The sequence below is a fragment of the Hemicordylus capensis genome, chromosome 7 (assembly GCF_027244095.1).
Source record: "Hemicordylus capensis ecotype Gifberg chromosome 7, rHemCap1.1.pri, whole genome shotgun sequence".
In the NCBI taxonomy this organism is placed as follows: domain Eukaryota; kingdom Metazoa; phylum Chordata; class Lepidosauria; order Squamata; family Cordylidae; genus Hemicordylus; species Hemicordylus capensis.
Genome location: NC_069663.1, coordinates 20,896,843 through 20,913,924, shown reverse-complemented (window position 1 = coordinate 20,913,924; position 17,082 = coordinate 20,896,843). Strand labels below are relative to the sequence as shown.

The window sequence follows — 17,082 nt, the reverse complement described above, 5'->3', positions numbered from 1 at the left end:
TTCTATAAAGCAAAAAAACAAATACCTACGTCCTTGACCACACATTTAGCAGTGCTCACCTCTCTGTTAACAAAACGGCTTCTTAAGCCAGTAATGCATTTACAAAAGCTCATCGTGCTGGTGGATGATTGCATGACATAAACGCAAACAGCATTAAGGCCACCTGATCAGCCACCTGAAGGTCAGGCCCCGTTGGAAGGGGAAGACGTCTCCGTCACCAGTACAGCCAATGAAATGGGCCAATTGATAGGGCCCTGATTTACGCCTCCCCTGCGTCCCGCAGTTTGTGTTTCCTGCAAGTGTGTGTTGAACGGCTTGCTGCCATGGCCATTAATCGCCTCTAAACCACTTTGCTTGACGGGGCCTCGTGTTGGTCCGTGCCTTGCTGGCATCATGCTCCAGTTTGCACGGCCAACACTTGATGCTCCAGTTTGCACGGCCAACACTTAAGCGGAAGATGGGAATTAGCAGAGCAGAGCTGGAAACCTCAACGTTGCCAGCTGTTCATTGTTTTTCTGGTCGGCCAGTGGAACCGCATACTGCTGTGGATCTGCAAAGCTGGCAAGGCTCAAAGGCAGCCTGACAAAGACGTGTTTGCTGTTGAGCCCCTGGGCTGGGGGCAGTAGTGTAGCCAGCAGAAGGGTAGCCCGTGCAAAGAGGGTGTGGCCCGATCACCCGCAGGCCTGACATCTAGGCACATGATGTCATGCCCAAAGATGTCCCATGAGCCCATTCAAGTTCTCCTGAGCTCATTTACAGCCAGCCGTATGCTGACGGGAAGGATTTATTTCCATTTCTCTCCCTCACTGGAGGGAGAGAAAGTGACATAAACACACCTGGTCACCCAACGCTGGCTGGAAATGCGCTTGGGAGAGCTCGAACGGGCTCGTTGGGGCTCAGACCACGCCCCCTTTGTGTGTGATGTCACGCAGAAAGGGGGCGTGGCCCAGACTGGGGAGAGCCATGCGAGCTCTCCCAAGCTCTTTTCTAGCCAGCGTTTGGTGGCTGGCTGCATTTATTTCTCTTTCTCTCCCACCAGCAAGGGAGGGAGAGGGAAATAAATGCTTCCAGGTCACAAATGCTAGCTGGAAATGTGATTGAGAGGGCTCGGGAGGGTGCCCACCGGCTATTGCGCCATGCCCCATTTGTATGTGCACAGACCCGTGGCCCGTTTCATTGGCAGCCCGGGTTCTTTGAACCCTTCCGTGCAATGCTGGTCCTTTCACCAGGCACAGTGAAGTGATGACCTCAGGTGGTGAATTATTGGGATACAGCAGGAGAGCAAGATGCCCCCTGCCACAGCAGCTCTTGGGGACCAATCTGACCCATCTAAGATTTGCAAGGTCTCCTTACCCTCCTTGCAAAGCTCGCAAGAAGCCTGAGGAGCAAAGAGTAGACGGCCAGCAGTTGTCTCTCCTCCCTGCCCCCTGCACCATCTTTGAAGCTTGCAATGGTTGGTTTTGAGAGAGGGCTGTCCCTCACTGGGTGTGGGGCAAGGCAACATCTGGCACCTTGCCTTAGATGCTTCAATACTTCCGTTCATCCATGCTATGGATGCACCAGATTGGACCCCTGAAATATCCAATGTCATCCTTTCCACACGCTGGCCTACCAGGTTCTCCCTTCCTCCAGCCCTGATTCTGCTATTTTCTCTTTGCATTGTCTTGTTGGACTAAATGCAGCCCCCAATACAAACAGGCTCCATTCCTGTCAGGACAAATAAATTCAATGAATCTATTTAGTTTTACATTTCTATCCCACTCTTCCTCCAAGAAGCCCAGAGAGGTGTACAAGGTTATGTTTCGCCACACAACAACCCTGTGAGGTAGGTTAGGCTGAGAGATAAATGACTGACCCGGAGTCACCCAATGAGTTTCACGGCTGAACAGGGATTTGAACTCTGGTCTCTCCGATCCTAGTCCAACACTCTAACCACTACACCACACTGTCTCTCAAATGCACTGTGGAATAATCTGGGTGAATAACAAACAATGGACTTCCATTTTCAGATCCTCCATTCTTTGCCATTCATTTTCGGTTTTATCTTGGCGGGGGCGGGTTGTAAGGGGAAGAAATGTAAATCTTACTTCTCATTTTGTTATTATTGTTCACATGGCCCCATGAGACTTCTGTGTCCCTGATTCTCGGTTTTAATATGCCACCACAAGGGGGCGCCTGTGCATTGGAACTCCTGCCGAAAGATGCATTCATAAATAAGGCCTATGTGTTTTCCTACGTAAATGTAAAAACAGAAGAAATGAATGGGAAATTAAATGAATTAAAACCAAAAACAATGAAAATTTAAAAGAATAACTGTTCCCCCTAGCTATATCACAGGCAGAAGTTAGCAAACTGTGCCTTCTACCATCACTGTAACAGGAACTCCCAGATGTTGTTGACTACAACTCCCATCATCTCCAGTCAAAGGCCATTCCATCCGGGGATGATGGGTGTTGTAGTCAACAACATCTGGGAATCCCTGCTTGGGTCGCCCAGGTGTTGTTTGACTACAAGGTTTTATATATAGTTCTTGGAAGTGTCAAAAGGACAAGGGATGAACACACAAGGTTAACCTGCCCAACAGCAAAGACACATTTTGAAATCAATGGGGCTGTTGAGAGGGTAGTTGGAAGGAACTATCCTTATATCAATTTGCATTTCTGCTAAACGATACAAAGGATATTCAGTTTATCACCATGAAGCAATTACAGATATGACTCGGCTGCTAGGAGAATGTTTTGCAAAATACTGGAGATAACTGTTTGCTCAATCAATAGCTGACTACATTACAAAAGCAAAGTGGATAAATATGACAACCTGTCGGACATGACAATTTGGAGGAGAGGAAGGCAGGCTGCAGGCTATGTTAAGTTTATTCAGAACTGGATGTCCTTCATTGATTATTGGGGAAATAGGAGTCAGACCTCTACAGATATGATTCTGGTTAGCATGGGAAGGTTTCATGGCTCAGTGGTAGAATACAACTGAAGGTTGCATTCAGAAGGTCCCAGGTTCAGCCCAAGCATTTCCAGTTTAGGGACTGTAGACAAAATGGCTGGAAAAGAGACCCAGAGGTCATTCACACAATCAAAAAATGTGTTCCACTTGGGTTTGGGAGTTGTGTGTGCTTCCAATTTTTTGTTGTGTGGAAGCAAGGTAGGAGGAAAAACTGGGTAGAAGTGATGGTGTGGAAGCAAGGTAGGAGGAAAAGCTACCCAGGTTTCCCTCCTACCTTGCTTCAATGCCATCACTTCTACCCAGGTTTCCCTCCTGCCTTGCTTCCATACAATCACTTCTACCCAGGTTTTCTTCCTACCCTGCTTCCACACAACCGGAAATTGGGAGCACACACAGCACCCAAACCTGGGTAGAACAGTTTTTGGTTGTGTGGATGACCTCAATGAAGAGCTATTCAGAGCAAACAGTAGTGAGGTACAGGGACCAGTGGCCTGAAATATATACCACAGTTTCATAGTTTTGCTTTCATGTAACAAATATTATGGTGTACTTCATGCATACAATATTTATACAATGTTTCATGATGACTCAACATTCTTGCCCTCCATTTTGCCACCCTATTTGCATACTGTGAAAAGGAGAGGGGGCATTTTGGCAATTTGGGGGAAGTCCCAGAATGGGGCCAAAGGGAAGAAGAGGGGAGCATTTTGTTGGTGGTGCCACTCTCCTAGTCAACTGGCAGTTGCCATTTTAAATTTCCCATAAGTCCCCTTGGAGATGATAATAAGAAAAATGGGGAGGGGGTGACGAAAGCCTGGAGCCAAGGATATAGCTATAATTGAGCAAATGGGTTCAAAGAACCTGGGGGCCCCAGCTCCTGAGGGCCCTCCAGCTCCACCCTCATTATCTCCCTCACTCCAAGGGGCCACCAGGGAGAGGGGTGAACACGGGCCCACTCTCCCCTAGCTACACCCCTGCTTGGAAGACCATTTGGCGTCACATTCACTCTCAGATTTCAACCTGAAAGTCTTTTGTAGAGCATTGAATGAGCAGAAAGGCAATTCCTGCTTCCCTTCCTTTGCCTCTGGTCACTCTACCTTTGGTCACTCTGGTCACTCTATTAGGACACAAAGATGTGATGTCTGTTACAGAGCTAGAACAGTATTTCCTTAACTGGAGCAAAGCTGTTGTTGGCCATGATGGCCATGAAAAGTGGAGCCCCAACTTGATTCTCAAAAAAAGGTGCATACATATTTTCTCAGCCAGGTCCTGGAACAAACTGGCAAGCATCTTCCATTGAACTGTGGGACGGACCAAGGTGATGTTGATGCTTCTGAGATTCTTTCATGCTTGACAGCAGTAGAATGGAGAGAGTCGGGGACACCCTGTGCATCCCCTCCAAGTTTGCCAGAGAAGGTGAGGGATCAAGGCCTTTTTGCTCCAAGAATCTGTAGGCTCAGACAACAGTAGACTAGTAGGCTCAGACAACACGGCAGCTCAATTTCCCAAGCCACACTTGAGTCCTTCTGAAAGAACTATAGTGTGCCCCAACGACACAGCTTGGGAATGACTAAGCAGAAAGAAAGGGATCTGCATGTCAGACAGTGAAAGGCAATAGCAGTACTGATGGAACACGAAACTGAGGGAATGTCTCCACCTTCTCAACCATCAGTGAATTATGTTTCTACGTCAAGAGATGGGCATTTCCAACACCATCCTTATCCTTTGTCCATTATGTTGGTGGTGATACACGATACATATCCAGACCTCAGTCTTCGTCGTATCATAGTAGAGATGGATCCTCTCACCATCACTCTCAAGGCCTGCTAGTCTTGGCTGCAAGGGACAAGCTAAAATATAAAGCCTGTTGCCATGTGGCAGGGTGGAAAGTATCTGGAAACAGTTCCTGATCTCAGCTAGCTCCAAAAGAATCAGTGTTTCAGAGAGGCGTACTGGATGCTCTCCTCCGATTCAGAATCTGTCTCTGAGTCTGGGAAGGTGAGGTGGGGCCGTGGGGCCAGGTTCACCAAGGAGGAGTAGTGGAGTTCCTCCTCATTATTCTTCTCCACATTCTCATAGTCGTGTTTTGTGTCACCCTAAACAGGGAGAAACATCACTTTAGCCTGGTTGAAATATCATACTTGGGTGCCTTTCTGTGAAGTTATCCTCTGTTATGTTAAGAGTGTGTGTGTGTGTGTGTGTGTGTGTGTGTGTGTGTGTGTGTGTGTACATATATACATATACACATACAGTCGTCCCTCGCCTACCGTGGTTTTCCCAATCGTAGATTTGAGTATCCACGACTGGGAAATTGTGACCGCCCACACCAATCAAGAAACTTAGTAATTTCAGCTGTCAGATACCATATCAGCTTTCAGAGCCCATCAAATATGCACTGGTTTATGTGAGCCATAGTAAAAAAGGGACTGTCAAAAACTACTCTGCATGATGTCAAACACAGACACAAGTTTACAAATAGCCGCCAAATATTTAGAATATTTGCACACTCTATGAGTACCTAGTGAATATTTGTTATCAAAATGTGCAGAAGATAAACGTTTAGAATTTGAGGGCCAAATTTATTTTAGTTCTACTTGCACACAGGCTGCATTCGCACATAATGTGGAACTGCAGTTGAATGGGCCTGAGGTTCTAAGGACATTACGCCTGAATGCAGGAAATTGGACTGACTAGTCTCTCTCTCTCTCTCTCTCTCTCTCTCTCTCTCTCTCTCTCTCTCTCTCTCACACACACACACACACACACACACACACACACACACACACTCACACACAATATGGCCCAAGGTTTGGGAGATGTTTAAAGACATGTTTTCATGGGACATCACAGGCAGCAGAGGGAAGGGGAAATCAATAATTTTTTCTCCCCTTCCATTCATGACTGAAACATCTTTCCATGCATGTAACCCTAGTAGGAACATGATTCAAGGCTTCTCCATTGCAAGTCAATTTTCAGCAATCCATTTCTGCTTGTGAGGCTGCTGATAAAAGCCGAGGAGCAGCACTATAAGAAAAAGAATGATCATAAATCTAAAAGTGCTGGGTGTCACCAGCAAAGGCCCCTAGGGATATGTTATGCTCTAAAGAGATTCTGCCTGGGCCATGAAAAGGAAACACATTGTTATCTTTTTTAGACAAGTGATTTTATTTTGAAGGTGAACTTCATTTGTGAATGGTTTTAAAAAAAAAAATCAAAAAAAGAGGAAACTGAGTCAAAAGTTCCAGGTCTTAGCATGCAGCATTCAAAACAGTTCAAACAAGTTTTTTTTTTCCAAACCAGAAAGCTCAAATGCTTTTTGTTCCTCTGAATGCTACCATTCTATAACTCATCTGGTGCTTGTCAAACTTGATCTGCAGCCACCTATACAATGGCAGAAGACTCCTATAGAATTTGGAACAGGGGATTATGGGAGATGAAATTTGCCATACAAGAGTGAGAAAAAGTACTCGTGAACCGAGTAGAAGAGCTGGTCTTGTGGAAGCAACTATGAATTGTCTCCTTTGCTAAGCAGGGTGCACCCTGGTTTGCATTTGAATGGGAGACTACATGTGTGAACACTGTAAGATATTCTCCTTAGGGGAAGGGGCCACTGGGGAAAGCATTTGCAAGCTTGGATGCCGAAGGTTCCAAGTTCCCTCCCTGGCATATCCAAGATAGGACTGAAAGAGCAATTTTGGAAAAGCGACTGCCAGTCTGTGTAGACAATACTGAGCAAGATGGACCAATCTAACCATATAAGGCAGCTTCCTATGTTCCTATGAACACCTCTATTTTCCATAGCCTTAAAAGCTGCAAGGTCTCTAAGAGGGGTGTGCACAAAACCTGTTGGCCTGCTTCAATTCAAGTCCAGACCACACTCGAACCGGATTGGGCATTTTTGGTTTTTCGCACCTCCAAACACCTCCAAATTTCAGCTTGAGTTCGAGCTGGTTCAGGGGTTCTAAATGTGGGGGGATTTTTTTTCCTAACTCACTGCTAGGTCCGGCAGCCTCTGGGGGTTGCTGCCATGACCATGGAGGGGGGGGTGTATCAGAAGGTTCCCCACTCCCCACTGCCACCCCCCTGGTTGTTCTGGCCATTAAGGACCATTTTAGGGCCTTTCCCACCCTCTCCCGGCTCGCAGTGGCCATTTTGAAGGCCACCACACATGCGCAATGGCTATCTGTGTGCCTAGGTCTTGACAATGCAAATGCAAAAGGCCAGTGTGCATGAATGGTGGCCTTCAAAATGGCTGCTGCGAGCTAGGAGAGGGCTGGAAAGGCCCCCAAAAGATCCATAATAGCCGGAAGATGATTGGGGGAAGGCCGGTGAGAGGAGGGGGACCTTCTGAGACCACCGCCCATGGTCGTAGCAACACCCCTGGTGGCTGCCGGACAACCCGGCCCTGGCAGTGAGTTTAATTTTTTTTTCCCTTACATTTAGAACCCCCTAACCCGCCTGAACCCTCAAACCCCCGAACCGGCTTGAAGTTGAAACGAGCCAGGCCTTGTTTTTTGGCTCAAGGGTGAGCCATCGAAGAGGCCCTGTTTAATTTATTTAATTAACTGATTGATTTGATTTCTATACCACCCCTCCAAAAATGGCTCAGGGCCGCTCAACCTCGGGCTGGTTGGCACATGCCTAATCCCTGATGTCCTCTATATCTGGTCACTCTGCTTTTACATATGTAAGAATGTATGGCGCTGCCTTTGTTTGCAGATAAAGTATGCACATATCATCACAGGAAGTACCATTTCTGTGATGGAGGATGTCTCTTCGAAGAAGGTGCCTGTCGAGAATATTTCGACCACACTGATAGCTCTTCTCTACCCAGAAACTTGGACAGGATAATACAGTGCATTCCTATGATTTTTGTGGGACTCTGTAATTTTTAACCTTGTAATTTTTAGCTTGCTGTACTATCTTGCTGTACTATCCTCTCTGGGTCATCTAGGAGAGACCATATAACTCCTGTATTGAAGGAGTTACACTGGCTGCCAATATGTTTCCGGGCAAAATACAAGGTGTTGGTTATAACCTATAAAGCCCTAAACAGCTTGGGCCCTGGGTATTTAAGAGAACGTCTTCTTCGTCGTGAACCCCACTGCCCATTGAGATCATCAGGAGAGGTCCATCTGCATTTGCCACTGGCTCATCTAGTGGCTACTCAGGGACAGGCCTTCTATTGTTGCCCCAAGGCCTTGGAAGGCACTCCCTAGTGAAATAAGAGCCTCCCCATCTCTGACAATTTTTAAAAAGTCTTTAAAGATGCACCTGTTCACCCAGGATTTTAACTGATACTGTTTTGATTGTTTTTAATGTTGTTTTAGAATATTGTTCTAAAAATTTTTAATTATTGTGTTTTAAATTTCTTGGTTTTGATTTTAACTAATGTTTTATCTTGTTGTAAACTGCCCAGAGACATAAGTTTGGGGCTATAAAAATAAGTTAAATAATAAATAAATAAATAAATCCTGAATATCTCTTGATTTTAGGCTTTTTGTTCTTCTTCTTCTTGCTGTTGCTACTGATGTGGAACTGAAAACTCTAATCAAATTATACGCCTTGGCCTAATGACAATGTTTATTATGCTTGTTGAGAGACAAATAAAATTACATTAGAGGAAAACCGAATTCCACTTCTTTTTTTAATTATCTGACCAATCCCTAGATTAGCATAGCCTAATATGGGAAATTCATTTCGCTGGGAAAGGAAAAGCCTACGCTGAGATAAAATGTAGGTTCTCAGCAGGAACATATATCTCTTTATCAAAAGTGTTGTTTCTGGGACAAGCTGGCTCTGGGCCACAGCCAATCAATTTCTTTTAAAACCTAAGAGGCCAGTTTTCAGTTCTACGGTTGCCTTATCACACCCCAGAGAACCACCCTAGCTCTTTCACAACTCCAAAGGAGAATGCAGATAGACCTGGCCTGGTCAACTTTGTCCTCCCCCCTCCCGCCCGCCAGCTGTTTTTGGACTACAGCTCCCATAATCCTCAGCCACAGTGGCCAATATCTAGGGATTATGGGAATTGTAGGCCAACATCTGTAGGAGGGCCAAAGGTGAGCAGACCTGAGTTAGACCCTCTCCTGCCCTTTACTCCTCACCTACTTGGCCACAGAGGTGCTCTTACCCCTGGAATTCCAGGCTGAAGTCCAGGGCTATCACAGCCCCTGGGGGCCCCCAAATCCTCTTTAGTCTGTCCCGGATGGTGTGCTCACCGGGCCGAGCATGATGATGCTTAATTTGCAGGGATGGGGGCTCCAAAGGACCAGGCTCCAAAATTACATAGGTGCACCTCTGCTTGGCCACAGAGCTGAGAGAGAGACGGTGTTGACACACAATTGGTGCCAGACTGAAAGCTGCCATTGGCTGTGCTCTTCTAGAGATGCAGAGAAGGGCGTCACTCTAGCTCTTCTCTCTATGGTGCCAGTTGTAAGTGCCTGGGGATGGCAGCGGGTGGCCGTCGAATTCCATGTAACACCAGCAATGTCCACCAGGGGTGCTTTGGGACCAGACATCCCTGTAACCAGACACCCTCCCTCTTGGCCTGCATTGGCAACCTCCCTTTCCCATCTCCTGTGCAAGCTGCCGATCAGAGTGGGTTGCCCGGTGGCGGGCGTCACTCACAACCATGAGGACTCTGACTTAACTGGGACACCTACCTTTGCAGGGAGCCCAGGTTTCGTGATCACACTGTAGACAGCACTCTCATCGGAGGGAGCCAGTGCGATTCTCTGTGGCTTGACACTATAGGAATCAAAGATTCAGATTAAGAAGGAGATGAGAGGGGGCTCTCGGCACTAGGCTTCTCTTCTCCCATGACCATCCCCTGCAGTGGGTGCCTTCCACCTATCTGCTTGCAAAGGAGAGAAGTCCACCAGCAGGGCTGGGACCAGCCACCATTTCGAGCCTACCTCCCAGAACTCTCTCTGCCAGGCTGCCTCTGAGGAAGATCGGCAGGAGCCAGCAGCTATTTGGCTCCTTCTCTCCCTCAGTGGCACTCTGCCTGGTCACTAGGTCATGTCTAAGCAACTTTATGGAGGAGATGGTGCCTGCATTTGCTTCCGATATGTAGCTATACAGTGGGCATTTAATGGCTCCACATGGACCACCGATGCTTGGACAGGATGGGGAATCTGTCGTACCCTCCTTGCCCACTCACTGGGGTGAGCATGGGAATGCCCGCACCAGCTGCCTGGCATGGACAAGATCTGAGGCACTTCGCCTGCCATCACTGCCCCTGCCATCACTGACCCCTGCCATCCAGAGGTGTATCTAGGGAAAATAGTGCCTAGGGCCATACCAGGCCTTGCAGAGGCCATTTGAGCATGCATGGTGGCCATTTTGTTTTCAGTGGCCTTTTTTTTTTTTTAATGAATTTTTAAAAATGGCGGTCCCCCTTCAAGTGGTGCCTGGGGCATGTGCCCTGCCTGCCCTACCCTAGATACACCCCTGCCGCCATCACTGACCCACCTCCCTCATGACACTTAACAGAAAACCAGGTGGGTGGAGCTAATGGAACTCAGTGGTGAGGATGGGGGGGAGGGGGCTGAACAAAAAGAGTGAGAAATTTCTCAGTTTAAGGAATACTCCCTCATGTCAGCTCCTTCTGCTTCTGAGGGGGAACAGTGACTAAAACTTTCACCAAGCTCCAGCACAGGCTCAGGTACTGTTATATCTTGTCACCCAAGCACTGATCTAGCTTATTCCCCCCGCCCTGATCCCCCTCAGCTCCCCAGACACTCCAACCTCCTCCCTGCCATACCGGGCATATTCTGTTCTGCCCTCAGAAGAACTAGGAGGGACCCGGATGGCTGCATAAGAGACGGAAACTTCTGCACTCTGATTCAGGAATCCAAAGACATTCTCAGCTCTTGTTTCATTCGGTCTGTTGTTGTTGTTGCACAGGCGTTCTGCCTTGGGCTAAGGAACAACGAAATGTTTACTCTCCTGCTGGTAAGTGATCGTTCTCTGAAAAGAGATATCCTTTTTATGGGGCAGGTAGGCTGATCTTTTACAGCTGTGCCAGAGAGTGAGTTTGTCATGCAAAGCTGAGAAAAGCTGCATTTGCTGAAATTCTCCCTCCCACAAAACCATCACAGGTGCAGAAGCTTAGTTTTCCTTTGCACCTGATTGCCCTCAAGGGGTGTTAGGGATTATTTACATCAGCAGTTAGCTTGGGAGAGGAAGCTCTTCGCTTCGTTCAAGAGGCTGTTTATTTCATATATTTATGTATTTAAATGATTCATACCCTCTCTTAATACAAGATAAGAAAAGCAATAAATGGAATGCAATTCACTACAGACAACAAAGTCAAAAATACAAGCATTAAAAAACAGCACAGACAATAAGATGACAGAATCAAACCTCAAAAATAAAGAGCATTAAAAAAACAGAGATGTCAGATATGCAGGAATTAAATCCCCAATCTGTCCTCTATTCCTAAAAGAGCTGGAAATTCAAATTGACACATAACTAGAGCATCTGTGGGCAAAAAGAAAGTACTGGCAGATGCCAGGTAACTTGCAGTTATATCATTTTTCATTTCAAATTCAAATCAAATTTGAATCTGGTTCCAAAAAAGAATCCATTCTATCCTGTTTTAGCACCTTTAATAACCAATCAGGGAGCCTGAATGGTTTTTAAAAGGTGCCCAATAGCTCTTGAATTTAATTCGAATCAAATTTCAAAAATTCAATTTGAATCAAATTGCCTTCTTAAGGGGTGATTCAATTTGAACTCAGATCACTCGGATCACCCAGATCTGAGCCAAATCGATTTAGATTTGAATCAAATCGCACATCCCTACTTTCCATGCAAAGATGGCCAAAGATAGAGTTAGCCTGAACTCCTTCTTTGTACATTCAACTGATGTATCACAACTCAAGACCAACTTGTGGTTATAGAATCAGTGGCATAAGATCCACCAATATACTCATTACACAGAAGAAATAGACCAAAATCCTAAACCAGGGATGCTCAGTTTTGGTCCCCCAGCTGTTTTGGGACTACAGCTCCCATAATCTCCAGCCACAGTGGGATGATGGGAGTTGGAAGCCAACATCTGCAGGAGGGCTGAAGTTGAGCAGCCTTGTCCTAGACAGTACTACCTCCAGTTGCAAGACAGGCTCCTGTTTCTGAATGGACCCCATGTGTAAGAAAGCTCCCTGCATGTAGTCAACTAAACACACCATGATACTGAAGGCGCGAGATCAAGCTAACTTGAATTATTTTTTGATCAGTTGGCAAGAGTGCCTGAATGAGGTGGGGAAAATAGGGGTCCCTTGATGAAATCTACTAGCCCCAGTCCTTGATTTCACACACACACACCAAATTTAGATAAATCGTTCACAGGAACATACTTAATACCACAAAGATTCCTGATACCAATGGTGTCAGAGAGAAGCCAAGGTGTGCCTTGTCACCTGGACAAGGCACACAATTTAATGTGAGGGGCAAAGCTTGCTCTTCTTCAGAAATGCACTTTGCGTTTTCTATGCTCCACCCAGTTTCCTGGTGCCACTACTGAACGTATCTCTCTCTCTCTCTCTCTCTCTCTCTCTCACACACACACACACACACACACACACACAGTGAAAAGAAAATAATACTTCACCTTCCTCACAAAAAATGACCCCGATCTCTGCATACTGCCAGTGCCTGGGTTTTTCTTCCTGTGGTGGCAGAAAAAGAAAGGCTTGTCCACACTCTGATGGGTATTTCGTTCAAAGCACTGAGAGAGTTCCAGCTATCAGGAGAACAACTCCTGGCTCCTATCAAAGGAGACCTTAAGGTCATTCATGTGACCGGCCATATTGAGGAAGGACAGGGCTACCCAAGGTAGGGCTGGTCGCGGGAAGCACCGGGATCACTCCCGACCCCACCACTCCTTCTCTGGCTAACCCTGATGGGGGTAACCCTGATTTGGAACCCAAGCTGAAAATGAGGTAGGAGGAAAAGTGCGGGCCTCCTACCTCATTTTCTGGCTGTGTGGGTCTTAAGCTGCCTGCAGCTGCTCCCAGGCTGCCAGCAGCCATCTTAACCATAGAGCTGAGGCCGAGCATTACAGAGCTTTCCCAATGCACCGCTGTTTGTGTGGTGCATTGTGGGAAACCTGGCATTCTGGTTTCCTTCCTCGCCATAGTGCCGCTCACATGGGTGTGCGGGCAACAGCCTGATTGGGTTCTGGTCATCTGGGGGAAGACAGGTAGGCTCCCCTCACCCGCAGCCCACCTCCTTGTGGTCATGTGAATGACTTTAATATGGGGCTAGGTGGACTGATAGTCAGTAGCAGGTGGCTTCCTATGGGTTGAACAGAGGATCCTGATTCTTTGGGAAAGTTCACCTGGTAAAGACCTGCCTGCCTCAAAGGGGCCCTCCTACCCACCACCACTTACCATCGCCGCAGGACAACCACCACAAACCCCAACACGATCAGCACAGAAAAAAGGATTCCCAGGCCAATAATTGTACGCTTCAGCACTGTCGCTTTGCTGTCTGCACAACACAACAGGAGAACAAGCAGATTTACAATAGGCATGATTCTTCCAGGCTAGATTTTGTACATATGATGACCCTGGAAGGAATTGGATGGAGAAGCTACGTATTGTAACTTTGAAGAGACTTTATTGAAAATAGTTGATACTAGCTGATCCGGTGCAGAGCATCTCCACCTCTAGTTCTCCCTGTCACCCCCCATCTTCATTTTGCCCTCAGCCCCAGTCCGTTCTCCCCCTTCCCTTCAGCCCCAGTCCATTATTCCCCCCCCTTCAGCCCCAGTCCAGTCTCCTCCTCCCAGTCCGCTTTCCCTCACCACCCACCCACCAGTGCTTTCCCTCACTGCCTGCCGGCTGACCAGCCTGACCGCCAGCCACCCATCCCCGCCATCTTGCAGCTGCTTGCAGACTCTCGTGAGAGCTGCCACACATGGGATTAGCAATGGGTATGCCTAAGAGAAATATATAGATAGATATAATAGTATTGCAATAGTGCACATGGCATTGTGGAATGTGGATTATTGTGAATAATCTTTCTCTCAAACTGAGGTTTATTGATACTTAGAAGATTACTAATGAATAGATTACATGTATATATCATTGACCCTTGATCCGTTTGTAACAGTTGATAGTAGTCTGGTCCTGTTACTGTTCCATTTTGATCCAAAATTCATAAGATGGTTGTTGTTGTTGTTGTTACATTTATATCCTGCTTTTCCTCTAAGGAGCCCAGAGCGGTGTACTACATATTTGTGTTTCTCCTCACAACAACCCTGTGAAGTAGGTTAGGCTGAGAGAGACGTGACTGGCCCAGAGTCACCCAGCTAGTATCATGGCTGAATGGGGATTTGAACTCAGGTCTCCCCGGTTCTAGTCCAGCACTCTAATTATTATCTGTTGAAGAGGTTCATGTGCTGTGGGAATATATCCAAAAGATAAATGGACTCTTGACGCATGGGGAGCTGCTGAAAGGATAATTATACAACACCAGAACAAATTCACTCCCGAATTGGAACATTGGATAATGGATATATGTACCTGGTCAGCATTCAAACTGTTTTTAGGGTAGTTTACGTGATGATTATTAGGGTAGGAGATCCCCTCTGCCCTAGTTCGGAGCTGTGTGCACTCCCAATGTTTGTGAAGGAAAAACAAGGTCTGAGGCACCTTCCCTGGTTGTGTGATAAGCAGCAGGTGGGTTTGAGGGCTCTCTCCTACCCAGCTGCTGAATGAGGTAGGAGGAAAAGCCACACAACCACGGAGGGTCCTTTGACCTTTTTAAAAAACCGGCAGATGATCACATATAGGGAATGTGCACAACTCCCGAACTAGGGTAGGAAGTAGGGGTGTGCATGGATCAGTTTGCAGTCGAACCAGGCGGTTCTAGTGGTTCGATCATGGACCGCTCTGAACTTCTCTGCTGATTCTTCGGTTCGACCAGCCCAGTCAGTTGGTCCAACTGAACTGGTCAGCAGAGCAGTGGTTTGGTCTGAATTCGGTTCGGTCTGAATTCGGACCGAACCAGCGCATGGAATCCATGCACACTCCTAGTAGGAGGCATCCCCTACTCTAGTCATCACTGTGTGAACCGCCCTTTTTTTCCATCGATGGAATGATAAAGAAGCAGAATTTTCAGTAACTTTGTCTAATTATAATGAACTTTGAAGACATATCCTCAGAATAAGATTTTAAAGTATTTTTAACATATTATGTTTGTGATGAAGGATTTTTCCTACGTTCTCCTTCCTTCCTTGATTATATTATATTATCATTTTATGTAGTAATTTTTTAGTTGAAACATTCTTAAAAAAAAACACTCACAAGACACAATGAGGTGCAGAGGTTGTGAGTTCCCTGTGGAGATGGTATTTTTTGCTATGCATCGATAGGTTCCCGAATCCTGGACCTGAACTCTTTGGAGTATCAGTATGTCGGAAGTCCCCTGAGTGTACTGTTCGTCATTCCGGTACCATCTATAAGTATAAGCAGATGGATAAGCAGCACATGTGCATACCAGCACAACCTTCATTCCCTCAGTGATCACGTCCTGGTTGTTCAGGGACAAAGAGACGTTGTGAGGCCCATCTGCCAGGAAAAAAGAGGGAGTGCTGGTTAGTTCATCCCATCATTTTTTCCTTGAAATTCTCAGGATCACAGCAGAGCAGAAAGAGTTGAAGCTAAAATTCAATCAACCTGAGTCAATTCTATTGTCATTTTCAAGGGGGTGTGTGTGATTTCATCCATATTTTTGTAAACACATATTTCAAGGGGCTAAAGTAGTTCTTCCTGCCAGGACAGGTGTAATATTTTTCATTACCCCATGAGATTTCTTTACCTGGTAACAATTTTTGATGGACTAAACAGAAATATTTCATTAAACTGTAAAATTCCAATGCCAAGGTAAGCTATTCTAATGTGTAATGTTTTATGATGGACTAGACTGGAATTTTTAATTATCCCATCAGATTCCAGTACTGGGGAATGTTTTCTGATGTGTAATGTATTATAATGAAGTAGGCCAGAACTTTTCATTCGCCCATAAGATTTACATACTGGGGAATGTTTTTCTGATGGGCAAAGTTTTTGACTGAGTAAGCTTTTCTGACGGATAGGGTTTTCTGATGGACTAGTGCAGAATCATTCCTTAACACATCAGATTCCCATACAAGGTAATGTTTTCTGACATACCAGACTGACATTTTTCTTTACTCCCATCATATCCCCATGGCAGGAATAGAATATATGAATTACAAATTATACAGGATTATTATTGTTGAGTCAAAATAGTATTTTAGCCATTTTTTTTTAAGTTCCAAGAAGGCATTCATTCAGATGCTTGGGGGACCCATCCACCAAACCTTCAGTACATGCCCCTGAAGCATATGCCTGGAAGGAACACTTTAACACCTCACAGAACAACCTCTAGCACAGACAGTGAGCACTATAACTCAGTCAGGTGCTTTCAGGCAGCTTAAGCAAGCAGCCATGTTACATATAGTAAGGCAAAAAGTCTCCGAGATAGATGATAATCTATTTCAGCAGTCAAGAAATATGCCACAGACTAGCACATGGTAGGGTTGCAAAGAAGGCCATGGAAAGGATAGTTAGATGCCGTGATGTGTCTATACCTACAAAGATTAGAATCGTTCAGACAGTGGTTTTCCCTGTGATACTCTATGGATGTGAAAGCTGAACTTTGTAGAAGCAGGACAAAAAAAGTATTGACGCTTTTAAACTTTGGTACTGGAGAAGACTTTTGAGGATACCATGGACAGCCAGGCAAACAAATAAACGGATTATAGAACAGATCAATCCAGAATTGCCACTCGAGGCACAATGACCAGGCTCAAACTATCATACTTTGGACACATTATGCGAAGAACCAGCTCCCTTGAGAAGTCTATTATGCTGGGGAAAGCAGAAGGCAAGAGAAGAAGAGGACGACCAGCAGCAAGGTGGATGGACTCGATTACAACCGCAATGAATGCACCACTGAGAGACTTTCAAGGTCAAGTTGAAGACAGATCATCCTGGAGCGAATCTATCTATGTGGTCACTAAGAGTCGACATTGACTTGACAGCACTTTATCTATCTATCTATCCATCTATCTCCAGCATTCCCTTA

At 45.9% G+C, this 17,082-nt stretch overlaps 1 protein-coding gene across 1 annotated transcript in view; it reads right to left on the bottom strand.

Annotated features, from left to right (window-relative positions):
• Positions 1–3,475: 3,475 nt before the first annotated feature.
• The window catches only part of LOC128332840 (B-cell receptor CD22-like), a 47,246-nt gene continuing 33,639 nt past the window's right edge, over positions 3,476–17,082 (bottom strand). The window contains exons 15-20 of the mRNA XM_053267605.1: positions 15,279–15,542; positions 13,359–13,458; positions 12,578–12,635; positions 10,727–10,884; positions 9,624–9,708; positions 3,476–5,054 (exon numbers count right to left, since the gene is read on the bottom strand). Coding sequence (XP_053123580.1) covers positions 4,890–5,054; positions 9,624–9,708; positions 10,727–10,884; positions 12,578–12,635; positions 13,359–13,458; positions 15,279–15,542 — 830 coding nt within the window. The 3' untranslated portion in view covers positions 3,476–4,889. The remainder of the gene's footprint in view (positions 5,055–9,623; positions 9,709–10,726; positions 10,885–12,577; positions 12,636–13,358; positions 13,459–15,278; positions 15,543–17,082) is intronic.